We start from the raw sequence: 19,677 nt of genomic DNA on the forward strand, positions 1-19,677 counted from the left end.
TCCAGCGGCTACGGCAACCCAACTCCGGTGACGGTGACTGAAACCAACATGCCGCGACAATAAGACTCCCATAATCTCACAAGAAACGAAAACCAAGTTTGAAACCCTTACCGGCATACTTTTCCGGCGACGGCAGCAAGGTCTCAAGTGGCAGAAGCTCAGCCTGGAGCTCCGGCGGCCATGGCGGCAGATTCTGACGGCACGGCAGCAAGGGCGGCGGAACCACCCAGCATCATCGCGTCTCCTCCTCTCCCGCTTCTGACAAGGACAGCAACCACCCAGCTTCGTCGACGGCAAACTCGCAGCAACAGCGCCCAGGCACGCTGGCGACGGCGCAAGGCAGCGTCCCTTCCTCCTCTTCTCGCGCGCCAGCTTCGGTGGGTTAGCAATGAATGAGGTGTGGCGCGGCTCTCTCTTCTCCATGGCACAGCGGCGAAAATGGAGCCAACAGACCGGCCTCAACAGGGCTCCCCTGTCGCGCGTGCTCTCTCTCTCTCTCTCTCTCTCTCTCTACCATGAAGGACGGCGAATGGCTCTGTGGCAAAAACGACGGCGACGCAGGATACGGCAGAACTGGCAGCGGCAGAGCACGATGGCTTCCTTTCTCCCTCGCGTCGCCTCGATCTCTCTCTTACTCAGGCTAGAACGGCGGCTTTGTGGTGGCGGCAAATCGGTGGCGACGTGGTGATGCAATGGTGACTTCCCTCCTTTCCTCCGCCGCGACTCAGTCTCCCTCTCCCTCTGTTGGCGACGGCAGCGACGATGGAAGTGGAACCCACTGCGCCGCCTCATTTTGTAGCGTGAGTACTTTTTTTTCCTCTTCCCTCGCCCAGGCAGGCTAACGGGGGGTAGGGCATTGTTGGGGGGCTCAATCGAAGAAAGATGGTGTCAGTGACCAGAGAAGGTCCCTCTTTCTTTAGAGAATGCCAAGCTAATCACTCGTCAATAAGCAGCAGGAGAGGAACTGTTTTCATTAAATCATAGATTGAGATTTGGAAAGTGTGTTACTAGTTGAATTTCTCTGAGACCCTCTGTCTTTGACCCATGGTATTGAATATAGATCCATGTCTTTCTTGTTCCACTAGCTAGGACAAACCCTAATTATGCATCTCCTTCTCTTTGTTTCGTTCGTTTCTTTCTTTCATCTTTGCAGCCATTGCTGCTGCTGGTTGTTGGGGCAGGGTTTTGGTGGCTGTAGGGTTAGAGGGAATGGGTAACCGGGTTAGGGTTTTTAGGGTTAGGGGTAGTTTCGTAATTTCTAATAAAATTAGGAATAATATAATAATTGAAACCCATAATTAAATCCAACACTAATTGCATATAGAAAATACTATTTTCTCTATCAATCTTACAAATTATTTTCCATAAAATGCCCAAATCAAAATAATTAGAAATAATATAATTAAACCCTTTATTTTCCAAAGTAACAGTATTAATATTTAAAATATTAATTATTTAATCCGAATCATATAAAAATTCTTATTATTTCATAACTACCAACTTTATAATATAATTATAGAAAATAATCCAATAATTATCAAATTGGATAATAAATCATAACTTGTCTCAAATTCAATAAATCACAACTTGCCTTATTTATCTTTAATAAAATAATTTTCAAAATTAAGGCTATAAATAACTATATGATTTGAGACTTGATCATAATAAGACTTTTCAAAAGTTTTGGGTCTTACATTAAGCAATTAAAAGAAAACTAAACTAGTCCTAGGATTCTAACTAATAAAGGATCATGCAACAAACAAAGCAAAATAGCAGAAAATCGGAACATAACATAGACAAAGAGGGGAGGAATAAAAATGAAAGGAACTCAACCACCTTAGTTATCCTAGCGGACGTTTTATTTTTCAGGTTGTGCTCCTCAGTGAAGATGATTTGCCTCCCTTTTGGTGCTATAAGAATAAACAGAAAACCTTTACGCGAAGCGTCAACACCAAACTTAAAGGTTTGCTTGTCCTCAAGTAAATAAGAACTGAAAATAGAAGAGACAAAAATTAAGATGAAAAAATAAAAGGATAAGAGAATAAGAGAGAATTAGGATTGGGAGAGAGAGAGAAAGAAAACTGGGCGGCGCAAGCGACGCGTTCGCGTGGAGCATGCGTTCGCGTGCGTCGCGGAACTTCCTTAATGACGCGTCAGCATCAGGCACACGATCGCGTGCCCTGGGTTTTGCGCAATTCGCGCGAAGCCAGCCGCGCACCGCGTGACTTTCTGTTCGCATGGCTTGGGAACCAAATCTTCATACGACGCGTTCGCGTGAGCGACGCGGACGCGTGGATGGCTATTTGGTCAAATGACGCGTACGCGTGGAGGACGCGTCCGCATGGGCAATTTTGTGCTTGTAGCACATTTCCAGCCCCAAGCCAGCACAACTCTCTGCCAAAACACCTTTTACGTCGATTCTGCAGGTCACGCGTTCGCGTGAGCGACGCAGACGCGTCGGTGGCAAAAATCACAAGCGACGCGAACGCGTGGGACACGCGTTCGCGTGGGACCATTTGTGCGAAAGGCATAAGTCCAGCGCCACTCCCGCGCAACTCTCTGTCAATATTTAATCTTCACGCACACTTGATTGATGCGTTCGAGTCAATGATGCTTACGCGTCGTGTGCCCTTTTTTTTTTATAGCTTGAGGTGTTCGGTTCCTGGAAGAACATAGCTGCATGATCAGAAAATTAGTAAGAACTCAATAAAAATAAAATAACTAAGAAAAAATACTACGAAAAATAGCGAAGGATACGAAATTATCGGGTTGCCTCCCGACAAGTGCTTCTTTAACGTCACTAGCTTGACGGTCGGTTCTGCTAGTTCAGCAGATGAGTAGACCTCTGGCGGTCAATCTCGCCTCCAAGATAGTGCTTCAACCTCTGGCCATTCACTGTAAATTTCCTGTCAGAATTTTCTTCCTGTATTTCCACATGACCATATGGTGAGGCTCTGGTAACCACAAACGGTCCTGACCACCGGGATTTCAGCTTCCCGGGAAAGAATTTGAGCCTTGAATTATACAGAAGCACTCTTTGTCCTGGCTCAAAGACTCTGATGGCAATCTTCTTATCATGCAGTAGCTTGGTTCTCTCCTTATAGAGCTTGGCATTCTCATAGGCTGAATATCTGAATTCATCAAGCTTATTCAACTGAAGCATCCGCTTAATTCCTGCAGCTTCTGAATCAAGATTCAGATACCTAATTGCCCAATAAGCCTTGTGCTCCAGCTCAACTGGCAAGTGACAGGCTTTGCCATAGACCAACTGATATGGGGACATGCCAATTGGAGTCTTGTATGCTGTCCGGTATGCCCGGAGAGCATCATCAAGCTTCCTAGACCAGTCCTTTCTTGAAACACTGACGGTCTTCTCTAGAATCCTTTTGAGTTCCCTGTTGGAAACTTCAACCTGTCCACTTGTCTGAGGGTTATCTATGCAGAAGAGAGTCCAGCTGTCTGTTACAGAAGTGACTTCCTCCATCACTAATGAGTGTCCTTGGGACGCCAAACCGGCTAAAGATATACCTCTGAAGAAAGCTTATTACCACCTTGGCATCATTAGTGGGCAAAGCCACAGCTTCCACCCATTTGGACACATAGTAGACTGCCACTAGGATATAGTTGTTTGAATGTGAGGGTGGGAAAGATCCCATGAAATCAATACCCCACACATCAAATAGCTCAACCTCAAGAAGTCCCTGCTGTGGCATTTCATGGTTGGCAGGGAGATTTGCAGCTTTTTCACATCTGCCACAGTGCTTCACAAAAGCTCTTGAGTCCCTAAAGAGAGTCGGCCAGTAAAACCCGCTCTGAAGGACTTTTGTAGCTGTCCTCTCACCACCAAAGTGGCCTCCATAATCAGACCCATGATAGTGCCAAAGAATCTGCTGCTTTTCCTCATCCGGGACACATCTCCGAATTATTCCATCTGAGCACCTTTTAAAAAGGTATGGTTCTTCCTAAATGTAGTACTTTGCATCAGTCAATAGCTTCTTTACTTGTTGCCTACTGTACTCCCTTGGGATAAAATTCATGGCTTTATAATTTGCAATGTCTGCAAACCATGGTACCTGCTGAATGAGGAACAATTGCTCATCCGAAAACGTCTCAGTTACAGCTGTGGGTGGTTGTTCTCCTGCTTCAGGCTCAATTCTGGAAAGATGGTTAGCTACTTGATTTTATGACCCTCTCCTGTCTTTTATCTCAATATCAAACTCCTGAAGGAGTAACACCCATCTGATTAATCTTAGTTTAGAATCCTGTTTGGTTAGAAGGTACTTCAAAGCAGCATGGTCAGTATAAACAATAACCTTAGAACCAAGTAAATAGGACCTAAACTTATCAACAGCATACACAACAGCTAATAATTCCTTTTCTGTAGTTGTGTAATTCTTTTGAGCATCATTTAATACACGACTGGCATAATAAATGACATGTACAAGCTTGCCATGCCTCTGTCCTAAAACAGCTCCTATAGCAAAATCACTAGCATCATACATTAATTCAAATGGTAAATCCCAGTCAGGGGGAGCTATAATGGAAGCAAAGGTAAGGTTTGCCTTCAGAGTTTCAAAAGCATGCAGACAATCAGAATCAAAGACAAAAGGAACATCAACAACCAGCAGGTTGCTCAATGGTTTTGCAATTTTAGAAAAATCCTTTATAAATCTTCTATAAAATCCTGCATGACCCAAGAAACTCCTAATTGCCTTAACATTTGTTGGTGGTGGTAATTTTTCAATTACCTCCACCTTTGCTCTGTCAACCTCAATTCCCTTACTTGAAATTCGGTGTCCAAGAACAATGCCTTCTGTAACCATAAAATGACATTTTTCCCAATTTAAAACAAGGTTTGATTCTTGACACCGTTTCAAGACAAGAGATAAATGTTTAAGGCAGGATTCAAAAGAATTACCAAAAACAGAAAAGTCATCCATAAATATCTCAATAAACTTTTCAACCATATCAGAAAAAATTGAAAGCATACACCTCTGAAAAGTTGCTGGAGCATTGCAAAGTCCAAATGGCATTCTCCTGTAGGCAAATACTCCAAAGGGGCATGTGAATGCTGTCTTTTCTTGATCTTGAGGGTCCACTGCAATTTGATTATATCCAGAATATCCATCTAGAAAACAATAAAAAGCATGACCAGCTAACCTCTCAAGCATCTGATCAATGAAAGGGAGGGAGAAATGATCCTTCCTTGTAGCAGTGTTGAGCCTCCTGTAATCTATGCACATTCTCCATCCTGTGACTGTTCTTGTAGGAATAAGCTCATTCTTTTCATTCTTGATCATTGTCATCCCTCCTTTCTTGGGAACTACCTGCACAGGACTTACCCAAGGACTGTCAGAAATAGGGTAAATAATACATGCTTCCCATAATTTCATTACCTCTTTTTGGACCACCTCTTTCATAGTTGGATTAAGTCTCCTTTGTGGTTGCACAACTGGTTTGGCATCATCTTCAAGAAGAATCTTGTGCATACACTTGGTTGGACTAATCCCTTTCAAGTCACTAATGGTCCACCCAAGAGCTGTTTTATGACTCTTGAGCACTGAAACAAGCGCCTCTTCCTCTTCAGGCTTCAGGGAAGAGCTAATAATCACTGGATATGAATCATTTTCACCCAAAAACACATATTTCAGAGAAGGGGGTAAGGGTTTGAGCTCAAGCTTGGGGGCTTCCTTCTCCTTTATAGGCGTGTTCATCAGCTCCTTTTGGGGTGGTGAATCATCATCTTCAACTAATTCATACTCAGAAATAGGATCCAGAACATCATCAAGTACCTCAGCTTCCAGTACTTCTTGAACAAGTGGTTCAATAACATCTATTTTTATGCACCCCTCAGAATCATTAGGGTGCTTGAGAGCTTCAAAAACATTTAGGACCACCTATTCTTCATTGACCCTCAGGGTTAATTCACCCTTTTGTACATCAATCAGAGCTCTACCTGTAGCTAAAAAGGGTCTACCAAGTATAATAGAGGGTTTTACCTCCTCTTCCATGTCTAATATAACAAAATCAACAGGAAAAATAAATGGTCCTACTTTAACAAGTAAATCTTCAACCACACCTACAGGTAATTTAATAGAAAGATCAGCAAGTTGAAGAGAAATACGAGTAGGTTTTACCTCCTCAATTTGAAGCTTTTTCATCACTAAAAGTGACATGAGGTTGATGCTAGCTCCAAGATCACATAAAGCTCTCTGAATGCCGACTTCTCCAATGGTACAAGGAATGACAAAACTCCCTGGGTCTGGCATCTTCTCAGGAAGGGTGTGTTGAATAATAGCACTGCATTCCTTGGTTAACACCAAGGTTTCTTGCTCCTTTCAATTCCTCTTGTGGGTCAACAATTCTTTCATAAATTTAGCATAGAAAGGCATTTGCTCCAGAGCCTCTGCAAAAGGGATGTTGATCTGCAGCTTCTTGAAGACATCTAAAAATTTAGAGAATTACTTTTCTTTGGACGCCTTCTGAAGCCTCTGAGGATATGGCATTTTTGGCTTGTATTCAGGGGCTTTTGGTAAGGTGGGATAAGTGTCAAGAGAGTCAGGAAACGGGTTGTCTGCACGCTTAGGAGGGGCGTGCTCTACCTCTTTCTTCTTCTCCTCTAGAGCTTCCTTTTCAACTGGATCTTCATTGACCTTGGTCTCAGAACTAGCTACCTTACCACTTCTCAATTGAATGGCCTTGCAATCTTCTCTTGGGTTCACCACTGTATCACCAGGGAATGTATTTGGAGACCTTTCAGGCAATTGCTTGCTCATTTGACCCATTTGCACCTCCAAGTTTCTAATGGAGGCTCTGGTTTCTTGCATGAAACTCATCATCATCTCCCATTTAGAATCTTCTTGGGATTTAGAATTTGTCTGCTGAGGTGGTTGTTGTTGCTGAGACTGAAATTGGCGGTTATTATAGTTGTTCTGTTGAAAACCACCCTGAGAACTATTGTTGAAGTTCTGAGGTCTCTGAGGTTGATCCCTCCACCCAAAATTTGGGTGATTCCTCCATCCCTGGTTGTATGTCTTAGAATATGGATCATTGTTGGGATTTCTAGGACCACTCCCCATATAATTCACCTGTTCAGAAGAGGGTTGAGCATAATCATAATTATCATTTTACATAAAGTTACCTGTCATGTCATAGGAGGTCTCTTGGGGTGGATTTTAAGTGTTGATAGCTGAGACTTGCATGCCACCCATCTGTTGAGTAAGTAGATTTATCTGCTGAGACATAAGCTTGTTCTGAGCAAGAAGAGCATTAACAGCTTCTACTTCCAACACGCCTCTCTTCTGAGCGGCCTCAGAGTTCACAGGATTCATGTTAGATGTGTATAAATATTGGTTGCTTGCAACCAATTCAATTAGCTCAATAGTCTCCTCTAGTGTTTTCTTCTTGTGCAATGAACCGCCTGCAGAAGTGTCTAGGCTCATCTTTGACATCTCTCCTAAGCCTTCATAAAAGATATCCAGTTGGGTCCACTTGGAGAACATATCTGGAGGGCATTGCCTAGTCAGTAGCTTGTATCTCTCCCAAGCTTCATAAAGAGTTTCACCCTCCTTCTGCTTGAAGGTCTGAACCTCCAACCTAAGCTTAGTCAGCTTCTTTGGTGGGAAAAATTTAGTGAGAAACTCTGTAACAACCTTTTCCCAAGTATTCAAACTCTCTTTTGGTTGGGAATCTAGCCATAGCTTTGCTTTATCCCTCAGAGCAAATGGGAAAAGCATGAGTTTGTACACCTCTGGGTTTACTCCATTTGTCTTCACAGTATCACATATCTGCAGAAAATCAGAAATAAATTGATTTGGATCTTCATGAGGAAGTCCATGATACTGGCAGTTTTGTTGTACCAGGGTGACCAATTGTGGCTTCAACTCAGTTGTTTGCAGTTATAGGAGGCACCACAATGTTTTTTCCATAGAGATCCGCAGTAGGGGCAGAATAAGAGCCAAGCACTCTTCTCTGCTGATCATCCCCATTCGGATTTACCACATTGGCATTAGCATTATTATTTGCCATAGTGGATTCTGCAGCCTTGCAAAGTCTTGCTTGTTGTAAACGTCGCCTGAAAGTTCTTTCAGGTTCAAGATCAAAGTCTAAGAGATGTTCTTTGTCTCTATTTCTGCGCATACACAAGCAGAAAACAAGAAAAAATAGGACTCTCTATGTCAGAGTGCAGAGAAGTCCTTGTGAGGTAACCTGTGTAAAATAATAAAATAAAAATACTAACTAAATAAATAAATAAAATTTTGAAAATAATAATTGAAAATAAATAAAAATTTCGAAAATTTAAAAAAAAATTAAACAAGAGAATTAAAATAGAATCAACTGAGTAACACCAAACTTAATTTTAGAAATTAAGAAAAAATATTAATACTAAAATATAAATTTTTCTTTTTTTTTTGGAGGTTAAAAATAGAAATAAAATAAAATTAATAAAATATTAAAAGATAAGAAAATTAATAGGAAGAAACAAAATGAAAATAAAAGAAAATAAAAATAAAAAGGAAGATAAAAAAAATGGACGCAGGTTTGAAAACAAAATTCAAAGGTTAAATAAAGTATGAAAATTAAAACGGGGAACCGGGGGTATCAACGAAAGAACAAAGGAAAAAGAAAAAAAATTATGGGAATTAAAATAAATAAAAATTAATAATAATGATAATAAAACTAATTAAAATCCAAAACGCCTAATCTAAGCAATCAAGTAATTAATAGTTGTTAGTCACAGTCAATCCCCGGCAACGGCGCCAAAAATTTGGTGCGGGGTTTTTCAACCCACAAACTTACCGGCAAGTGCACCGGGTCGTACCAAGTAATACCTTACGTGAGTAAGGGTCGATCCCACGAGGATTGATGGATTAAGCAACAATGATTAATTCATTTGGCTTAGTTAGACAAACAAAAAAGAGTGTTGAGTATTCAAAGAGCATTAAACAATCGTTCAGAAAATAAAATAGTAAAGTAAAAATGTTGGGAATAAAATATTGAGAAAACAGTTAAGGTTTCAGAGTTATCTATTTTTCCAGATTAACTTTTTTTACTAACTATTTTAATTATGTAGGATTTAATTTATGGCAAACTATATGTGACTAGACCCTAATTCCTTAGACCTTCCTAGTCTCCTCTAAAATTCATTAACTGCCAATTCCTTGGTCAATTAATTCTAATTAGAAGTTACATGATCAAATTCCAGTTTATATGCCACAAAAACTCTAATTACCAAAAAAAAAGATTATATGTCACGTATCCCGTTAAATCCAGATAATTAAAATTTAGGAGAATATGTTTTCAAGCTGTTGTTCAAGTAAAGAGCTTTTCCAAGTTTTACAAGAACTTAAATAGAAAAAGGGTCATACTTCCGTTCCACCCAAATTCATAAAATAAAGAGCGAAAACAATTCTTAAATTATAAATCCATACATAAATTAAAATAGAAAAAGCAATAAAATTAATCCATACAATAGACAGAGCTCGTAACCTTAACAATGGAGGATTAGTTGCTCATGGAATATGGAATGTAAATTTGTATGGAATAATGTTGCGAAAAAAATGTTGTGTTGGAATCACCCTGTTGGGATCCCTTTTATAACTAATCCTAATAATTTTAAAGTCTAATATCTAAAACTAAAAATTAAAATAATATCTTTTCCTAGAGTTAAAATTTGAATTTAAATTTGAATTAATTTAAATAATCAAATCTTCAATGGATGGATGGGACCACTTGAATTGTCCATTCTGCAGCTTCTAATCTATGTTTTCTGGGCTGAAAACTGGGTCAAAACAGCCCAGAAATCGCCCCCAGCGTTTTCTGTCAATTGTCCAGATCGCTCATGTGACGCGTCCACGTCGTCCACGCGTTCACGTCATTTGTGCAGATTCCGTCCACGCGTTTGCGTCAGGCACGCGATCGCGTCATTGCGATTTCCTCCATTCCGCACGGTCGCATGAGCCATGCGTCCGCGTCGGTATTCGCTGGTCATCTCCTTGGTTTCTTCTCTTTCTCTGCAGAACTTCATCAATTCCATCCGAATGCTACCTAAAATCAATAAAATTGCACAAAACTCAAAATAGCATCCATAGTGGCTAAAATATAATTAATTCTTAATTAAATTCAACAAATTAGATGCAAATTCACTAGGAAAAGATAGACAATATGCTCACGCATCACCCGCAGTCACCTATAACAGATCCTTTAAGGTTTGAAACCGAGAAGAGTCTAGGGAACAAATCTTTCAAGACACCACCAGTTAACCAGTCATCTTCCTAGAACCGGATTGTTCTGCCGCTTCCCACTTCCATTGACAAGCCTCTAATCATCTGTTCTCTGATTTGTGGCTCTTTGATTTGTAACTGACAAATGTCTCTCCATGGACCCCCTCTCGAAGGAATAGGTTGACCATGCAGCATTTCAGACGGATTCATGTTGTTACAAGAGCACACTACTTTCTTCCATAAGGGACAGTCCTCTTTCGAGAATCGCCACCACCATTTGAATAGAGGAGCTGTATTTCGAATCACAGCATCTCCCACTCCCAATCCACCCGCCTTTTTAGGGGCCATCACTACCTCCCATCTCACTAGTGGTATCCCACTCCTCCCATCCTCCTTACTTCACAAGAATCGTCTTTGTAAGGAAATCAATTCCTCTGCTACTGCCTTTGGCATCTTGTACAAACTGAGATAGTAAATAGGCAGGCTATTAAGAACCGATTTAATGAGCACCAACTTACCCGATTTATTAAGGGTTTTTGCTTGGCACAGACTCAGCTTCTCTTCCACCTTATCAATCATTGGTTTCCACGTCTTAACTAGCCTCGGGTTCGCTCCCAAAGAGATGCCGAGGTACCGGATAGGGAGTGAGGTCTCCTTACATCCCAGCAAGATACACATCTTGTGCGCCCACCTTTGTTCACAATTAATCGGAATGAAGCTGGACTTCTCAAAATTAATGCTCAATCCAGACATCAGCTCGAAGCAACGCAGCAGTCGCTTGTAATTTCGTATGGTTTCTTCCTCTGGCGGGCAGAAAAGTATCATGTTATCCGCAAACTGTAAGTGTGATAACGCAATGTTATCCCTACCAACCAAAAGCGAGGATATGCGCCCATTCCTCACCGCCTCCCCGATCATTCTATGAAGCACATCAACGACAAGTACAAACAGAAAGGGAGATAAAGGGTCCCCTTGTCGTAGGCCCCTTTCCATTTTGAAAGGCTTAGAGGGAGACCCATTAATGAGCATTGACATAGACGCTGAACAAAGACATTCCTTAATCCACCCCCGCCACCTATGTCCAAAGCCCATCTTTTGCAGCACTATATCCACAAAGCTCCATTTGACCCTATCGTAAGCCTTCTGAAAATCCAGTTTAATTATCGCTGAGCTTCTTTTCCTTGACCTTAGCCAGTGTATTGTTTCACAAACAATCAAAGCCCCATCATGAATTTTCCTGCCCTGTACAAAAGCATTCTGAGTCTCGCCCACTAAGTCCGGCATCACTTTCCGCATCCTCCGAACCAGCACCTTAGAGATGACCTTATAGACACAACCCACCATACTGATCGGCCGGAGATCCTTTATTTCTGTAGCTCCAACAAATTTTGATGCCAGCGCCACCCACGTGACATTGGAACCCGCAGGTAGCACTGCTGAATGGAAGAACCCCATCACTGCATCCGTGAATTCCCTCCCAACTTCTGCCCAGCACTTCTTGATAAAATTCATGTTATACCCATCGCTTCCTGGAGCTTTTGTTGACTCACAGTCCCACACTGCAGACTTTATTTCTTCAGCACTCGGCAACAGTTCCAGTTCTGTTGCCTCATCTGCAGTTATTCGTCTTACCAGCCCTTCCCAAAATCCAATATTTGGTGATTTCTCCTGATGATACAACTCCTTATAGAAGTCTCGTATAGCAATCTTGATTCTAGCTGGATTCCGCACTAAGCGTCCATGGATCCTTAAGGCATCAATCTGATTGCTTCGTCTCCGAGCCGAGGCTAAGTTGTGGAAGTATCTAGTGTTTTTATCCATCTCCTTAGCATGACTGGACCGTGACATCTGCTTCCAATGTATTTCCTTCCTGACATACCATTTCTTGCAAGCGCTCACAAGCGCCTTTCTTCTAGCCTCCAATGTTCCATCATAAACTCCATTGCTCACCAACTCATCAACTTTCCTGATCTCCTCTTCAAAATTATTTATCCTCCTATTCAAATTACCAAAGTGCTCTCTACGCCACCTGCCCAGTGGAAGCGTCAATGCCTTCAACTTGTCCATCAGCTGCATTTTCCCTAGGCACCTCCACTCCTCCTTTACCATCCTCAAAAACCCCTCATGAGTAAACCACGCATTCAGACTCCGAAAAGGTTGCGGCCCCCCTCCCAACCTTGTGACATTCATAATTATTGGACAATGGTCTGACAAACTTCTTGAGCCTCCTCGTAATCTTGTTTCAGAAAATTTCTAGCCACTCCAGACTAACCAGAACTTTATCGATCCGACTACATGACTGGCCTCTGAACCAAGTAAACTTACGATCAGGTAAAGCTAGATCCACGAGCTCCATATCGTGAATCCAAGATTTAAATTCTACTGCAGATATCGGCAAAGAAGTAGATCCTCGCCTTTCTTTAGTGAAAAGCCCCTTATGTTAACTAAAAAAACCTTTCAATTTTTAATAGTATTTTAAGATGGAGCAATAATGACAAACAAGAACCAATTTATGAACAAGAGCATCCTGATTCAAGACTTGAATCTAGACCCCACGATCAAACGGAAGTGGAGTTAACTAAGGGCATATCATGGAAGCCATGGAGCTTGTTCTCGGTGCTGAGATTCAAGTTCTTTTTTTTTTTTTTTTTGGTCATGTGGGATTCAAGTTCAACACATCAAGAGAGATGATTAGTATTCGATTTGGGTTCAGACGGGTTGGTGTTGCGGGTTCGGATACGGTTTTCGAACTAAGTCCAAGACAAAAAAAAATCCAAACAAAGCCACTATAAACATCTACCACATCCTCATTCATTTATTTAATTATTTGTGCACCTAATTGAATTTTAAAAAGTTTTGGGTACACACAGCAGAAAAAAAACTTACGTATGGCAGTAATGAGAGTCACAATATTAGCATATTTCATATTGGACCTCTAAGAACCACTTTCTACTTTTTTTTTTTCCAAAGATAATTCTTACATTGTGATTGGTTATTTCTTTTGTTATTGAGTTTTGAATTTGTATTTGGATGAGATTATAATATTGTAGTTAATATAGTACTTTTAATTTAAATAATATTTTAAAATTTATATTAGACTATGTACTTGTTTAGGTGTCATTAAGTTGATAGAAAAAGTTTTTTTTAATAAAAAATATTTTTTTAATTTTTTAGTGTATTTGATAAATTTTTAGTAGTAAAAGTAAAAATACGAAAAAATTAAAAAATATCTTCTTTGAGAAATTACCATTTATATTTTTTTAAAAGATAATTTTTTTTAAAAAAATATTTTTCACATAATAAATAAATAAAAAATACTTTTATATTGCTATACCAAACATAATTAATAAATAAATTTTTTTTTTTGCATAAAATATCCAAATATTACACTTTTTTATAAGATCTTTTAAAAAAGAGTATATACACAAATAGGTCTCTAAGAAATTTTGCGTCAGACGTTTTCGTCCCTAAAAAAATTTTATTACTTGAGGTTTCTGAACTTTATAAAAGTAAGACATATAAGTCCCTATTTTAGTCAAATTTATTATTTTCACAAGTTAAGCATCAAAGTAGTCCCTGAAGTTGCACTCGAACTTCAAAGTGGTCCTTGAAGTTAATAATTACTCAATTTTGTCCTTAAACTTGCACTCCGGAACTCATATTAGTCCTTAAGGCACTTTCCGTTCATCGGAACATTGAAAACGACATCGTTTTGTATTTATTAAAAAAAAAACACGCTAAAGCCCCACCCTTCCCTGAGCCTCCCCTTTCCCTTCCCCTTCCCCAACCTGCCATTTCTCTTTCCCTTCACTCACTCACAATTGCAGAGGCAAGCTTTTCTCAACCCTCTCTGTCGTTAGCCTCCATTTCGGTGTCGCGCCGGTCGCTCCTCCCCAACCTAGTCTTTCACACTCCTTAATCTGCTTCCCCTCACCACCACAAGATCGAGGTGTCTCCGATCTCGCCGTCCAGATTTTGCACTTTCCTACTATTTTCAAGTGCTCCGTCAACCGCCCCTACCCCTTTGTCGCCACCGTCATCGCTCTCGAGCACGCCGCACTCGCCGGCGACTCCAAGGCTCACCAACAATGGCAGGCGCTTCAGGCCACAAACAAAATGTCTCTCACGGCCAGTTTCAGGCGCTCTCCATTGTCCCGGCTAACAGTTCCTCCCTCTCTACTTGTCGCCGTCTGCTCTCTGTTCTCCTCTTTGTCTCTCTCTGCATCCTTCTTCTCTTCTCTGCAGCCAAGGTAAACTTTTTTAAATTTTTTAGTTATTTAATCATTATTGTTAATATTTTGGGTGATTATTGCTGTTGCTGATTGTGTTTTAATATAGTTGCCATGGTTGATTTTTTGTTGTTTTGGATTCTGTAATTATTGCTTTTTTTTGTGATTTTTGCTATTTAGGTTGATTGATACTTGCTATTTAGATTAATTGATATTTTCTGATTGTTGATGGTTCTTTTTTGTGATCTTTTGTAATTAGGTTTCTTAAGTCAATGATTTTTGCTGGTTCTGATGATGTTGTTGTTGTTGCTACTTATGAAGTTGAAGAAGACGAAGAATAATGTGAAGAAGAGAATTGGTAAAGATAATTGGGGATTAGTTTTTTTTTTATAAATATAAAACGACGTCGTATTGGAAATTAGGTTTTTTTTTTTATAAATACAAAATGATGTCGTTTCAGTCCAGCTCAGTTTTCCGGTGGTAAGGATGGACGAAAATTATCTTAAGGACTACTATAAGTCCTCGAGTGCAATTTTAGAGACGAATTTAAAAAATTATTAATTTCAAGGATCACTTTAAAACTTAAGTGTAATTTTAGAGACTATTTTTAGATTTATCTCTTATTTTTAGATAAATAAGTCTTCAAAAGTGTGACGAAAGTATTTATATAAATTCAGAAACCTCAAACGAAAACATCCTATGTAAAATTTTTTAAAGACTTATTTAGATATATAATTTTTAAAAAAGATAACTCAAAAAAAATATTTACTTAAAAATTCGGTATGCTTATTGACGGTTCGATTTTCGGAATCTTGCCAATAGCGCCTCTCAACTCTCAAAAGCCCCAATCCTCATTTTCAATTCCGCTCTAATGAAGTGCTGAGCCCAGACCTCCTCGGCACTCTCGTCCGCCATCCGCCGGATAGCAGCTGCCGCCGAGACGCCATACCAGCGGTCGCTTCCTCCCCTTTTCCCTTCCTCATAGCCGCCGTCGGCCACGCAGCAGCAGCACGGAGCAGCATCCGCCGTGTCGTCGGCCTCAATGATGTCCTCAGTGCAGTGTGAAACAGTCAACTTCGCCCTGCACTCTGCCACTCTCTGTTTGCATCATCAAGAATGGAGCATCTGCACTCTGCCTCAGGTTGGTTCTTGATTTTTTTCCTTCTATTCTTTAACTGCATGTCTTTTTTCTCCCTGTTCTGAATTTTCCTTTCGTTTTTGAAAGAAATTTGTTGCAATAAAAATCTGTATCCACAATTTTTACTGGGGTTTGATGAGTAGTGGTTCTTGGACCTGACAAAATCTGATTGTGGTTATGGTTTATGGTTGGACTGATTATTTTATGATTTTTGTTCTTCGTTAGTTTCACGGTTCTGATTTTTCTGATCCTGGTTAAGGTTGATTGTTGGACTGTTTTCTATTATTGTGTAATTATTTGTTCTGTTTTCTGTTATTGTATTATTTTTTTCTGTTCTGATGCTTTTTTTTAATTCAATATTAATACTATTATGATTTTGGTTGTGATTCTTGGATCTAGACTGTATTTTGTTCTTGGGTCTTTGTTCTGATTTTGTTCTTGATTCTTGGTTTGTTTCTTGGTTGTGATATTTAGGCATTTTGATAACAGTGCATTTCAATTCGGTTTGGTTGGTCGGGGAACCTCTTAATAAATTATTTAAGCTTTCTATAGAAATATAAAGGGGAACCTCCTAATGATTTTTTCCCACTCCAATAGCTAAATTGGTACATTTCTTCGCTCAATGTCTTTTTTTTTTCAAATATTTTTGTCGGTTTCTCATGAAAATAAGAGAAAGTTTGTTCGGTAAAGAAGCTTCTGATAAAGAACTGAAAATGATCACTCTTTATGAGTTTTGACTGTTTGAAGTGTGAGTCCATTTTGTTCCCCATTTAGCCAAGTAGAAAGTGACATGATACATCATGCTTATTAGGCCAAACTGAATAAAATGTAATTGATTTCAAGATTTTATATTCCTGATTTTAACCTTTATTGAACACACTAAACTCATGTTTCTAGCATGAACATTAATTGGTTACAACCAAATTCAAAATGAAGCTTAAAAATGTTGTCCATTACTTATTATTTATCATATCCTTATTAGATCGAAAGAATATACCAGTTAAATAGAGAATTAGCATGAAAAAAATTATTAATATTAACAATATAATGGTCATATAACAAAAATTTTATTAGTATATATGGATGGCAATGGGGCGGGGCGAGACGGGTATTTGAGTACTCATATCCGTCCCAAACACCTATGCATTGCCCATTCTCCGCTCCATTACTTATGGGTATCTTAATTTTTATCCCACACCAAACCTGCAGGTATATATACCTGTCCTGTACCTGCTCTGTTGGAACCTTGGAATTTAATTGATTTATAATTTTTCTCTTTAGAAAAACTATAGCATGAAAATAAACAAATTGAACTAAATTAATAAATAAAATTCCAAACATGATTAAATTCTTCAAAAATATAATTAAGTACAAAGATAATTTTAAATTGTTCACAACAACAAATAGCATAGAGATAGTCTTACAATCCATCAAAATAGCCTTAGAATATCAAAATAGTCTTAACACACAGCATATAAAACTAATTAACAATAGGGCGTGGGAGCCATTACCAACACCTGCCCCATATCCAAACAGAAATCAGCAAATGTTACCCAAAATCCACTCTATACCCAGTCAATCGTTGAAAAAACCTGCCCCGAGATCTGAATTGTCATCCCTTTTAGTATGACAGCATACCTCCTTGATATATGACATTTGTTAAATCTGGAAGTGGTGCTTCATTTTGAGTTTTATCTGGAAAATCGGCTTTGATGGTTGATTATCTATTTGATTTAACAAATGTATTGAAAAGCAACTCAAATGACGAGGTTGTTTTGTCAAATAAAAATGCACATTGAAACATTGTACTATTTCATTGCTGATTCACTCCCATAAATGGTGCACTAGATTATATTTGTTCATGCAGTTCTATTAAACAACCACCACTAGATTATATAGTAACATGTGATGCCCACCATGTGTTTGTTTATTTGTGTTGAATTAGGTTTGATTTGGAAGGAACAATGATCAGAGTTTTTGACAACAGGAAAAAACCATTATCCAAATGGGTATTGTTTGCCAAATTGTATTGTACAAGTGAACCAGTTCAAGAGGTTACAGATGCAACTAGAATGGTATGCAAGACTATGATGTCATGTCCTCCAATGGGACTGGACACTGCTCTTAATCAAACTGGTGTTAGAGTTTCACCGGATTTGGTCCAGAGTGTCCTCAAGAGTTTTGAGAATGCCGGTATGTTGGCGTTCCGGTTCTTCGAGTGGGCTGAGAAGCAGAGAAATTACACACACGACGTCAAGGCATATCACTCAATGATTGAGTCTTTGGCCAAAATAAGGCAATACCAGATCATGTGGGATCTTGTCAATGCTATGAGGAAAAAGGGGATGTTGAATATTGAGACTTTCTGTATCATCATGCGAAAGTATGCCCGAGCTCAGAAGGTAGATGAGGCCATTTATACGTTTAATGTCATGGAAAAATATGACATATCTCCAAATCTTGCTGCATTTAACGGTTTACTAAGTGCATTGTGCAAGTCCAAGAATGTGAGAAAGGCTCAGGAGATCTTTGACTCTATGAAGGATCGCTTTGTCCCGGACTCAAAAACTTATAGCATATTGCTTGATGGATGGGGAAGGGCTCCGAGTCTTCCGAAAGCAAGAGAGGTTTTTAGAGAGATGGTTTGCATGGGATGTGATCCGGATATTGTCACATATGGAATAATGGTTGACATTCTTTGCAAAGCCGGAAGAGTTGATGAAGCTGTAGAGATAGTAAAGGAAATGGATGCTAACAATTGCGGGGCAACTTCTTTTATTTATAGTGTCCTGGTCCACACATATGGGGTGGAAAATCGGATTGAAGATGCTATCAACACATTCATAGAGATGGAAAGCAAGGGAATCAAGCCAGATGTTGTGGTGTATAATGCATTGATTGGTGCTTTCTGTAAAGCAAACAAATTCAAAAATGTTCATCGAGTTTTGCAAGAGATGGAATCCAATGGTGTTGATCCTAATTCAAGGACCTGCAATGTTATCATAAGCGGTTTGATAAGCCAGGGAGAGACTGATAGAGCTTTTAGGGTCTTCCGCCGGATGGTTAAGTCTTGCGAACCGGATGCCGATACCTATACAATGTTGATAAAAATGTTTTGTGAGAGAAATGAACTAGAGATGGCTACGAAAATATGGAAGTATATGAAGTCAAAACGGTTTGTCCCAAGTTTGCACACCTATTCAGTCCTCATCAATGGGTTGTGCCAAAAGGGCAATGCTATGAAAGCATGTGTTTTGATGGAAGAGATGATAGAAAATGGAATTCGACCATCTGGTTCAACATTCGCCAAGTTAAGACAGTTACTTATAAAGGAAGGGCGAGAGGATGTGCTAAAATTTCTTCATGAGAAAGTTGATCTTCTTGTCAAGGAGCCTTTATTTGATTAGGCTTTAGCTAATCTTACATACTTTACATTCTAGTGAGCCTTTATTTAATCAATGTAGCTTATAAAGTTATATCTATCATTGCCGGTAAATAAGTAAAGGGCCTTAGAGCTTTATGTTCAAATATGGAGGCTTTAAATATGGTTTGAGATGATAAATAATAAATATGGCTTAAATAAAGAGGGATAAAAGATAAATGTCTTCTTGATTTTTATTTCCAGAAATATCGTTGCTAAGAATACAATTTTTAGAAATGACTTTGCCATGTATGAATTATTCTCAAAGTTTTGAAAATTCCAATTAATCATTAATTTTTAATAAAGTTTTCAATAAAAACCAAATTGATTCAATTGATAACTGATTATTTGATAATTTTTTGTAATTGATTTTTTTTTGTTTGAATTAAAATGATCAAGTGAAATATATATTCTCTGTAATGGTTTTAAGTTTTGTAATGATATATTTATTGGTGACACTTCCAAGTTCCAACATGTCATCACATCACATAATTGAGTGAATTAGCCTCAAGTTAGTAATTAAAATATTCAAAATATTTGTTATCAAATTATTTATCTCTAAAACTTAAGTTATTAGGTAAAAGTGCATAAATAATTATATATTTAATAGTTTATGTCAAAAATCTTGTTATTCAGACTGAATTTGCTTCACTACTATTGTATTTG

The 19,677-nt window shown here is 39.0% G+C and overlaps 1 protein-coding gene and 1 non-coding gene across 3 annotated transcripts; both read left to right on the forward strand.

The window, feature by feature from the left end:
* Positions 1 to 7,497: 7,497 nt before the first annotated feature.
* LOC148570077 (small nucleolar RNA R71) lies at positions 7,498 to 7,604 on the forward strand. Its single transcript, XR_015908725.1, has one exon. It is a non-coding gene; the product is annotated as a small nucleolar RNA R71 (small nucleolar RNA).
* Positions 7,605 to 15,236: 7,632 nt separating this feature from the next.
* On the forward strand, positions 15,237 to 19,118 carry LOC107630008 (pentatricopeptide repeat-containing protein At1g77360, mitochondrial). 2 transcript variants are annotated; one of them, XM_016333000.3, is made up of 2 exons: positions 15,237 to 15,593; positions 17,536 to 19,118. In XM_016333000.3, exon 2 carries the CDS (start codon positions 17,555 to 17,557, stop codon positions 18,995 to 18,997), a length of 1,443 nt encoding a protein of 480 aa, XP_016188486.1. In that variant the 5' UTR covers positions 15,237 to 15,593; positions 17,536 to 17,554; the 3' UTR covers positions 18,998 to 19,118. The 2 variants fall into 2 exon arrangements, with proteins under 2 accessions (XP_016188486.1, XP_020974117.1); XM_021118458.2 differs by having other exon boundaries at positions 15,247 to 15,593; positions 17,578 to 19,118.
* Positions 19,119 to 19,677: the final 559 nt, after the last annotated feature.

This window comes from Arachis ipaensis, chromosome B3, assembly GCF_059453495.1.
Source record: "Arachis ipaensis isolate K30076 ecotype BB chromosome B3, ASM5945349v1, whole genome shotgun sequence".
Taxonomy (NCBI): Eukaryota; Viridiplantae; Streptophyta; class Magnoliopsida; order Fabales; family Fabaceae; genus Arachis; species Arachis ipaensis.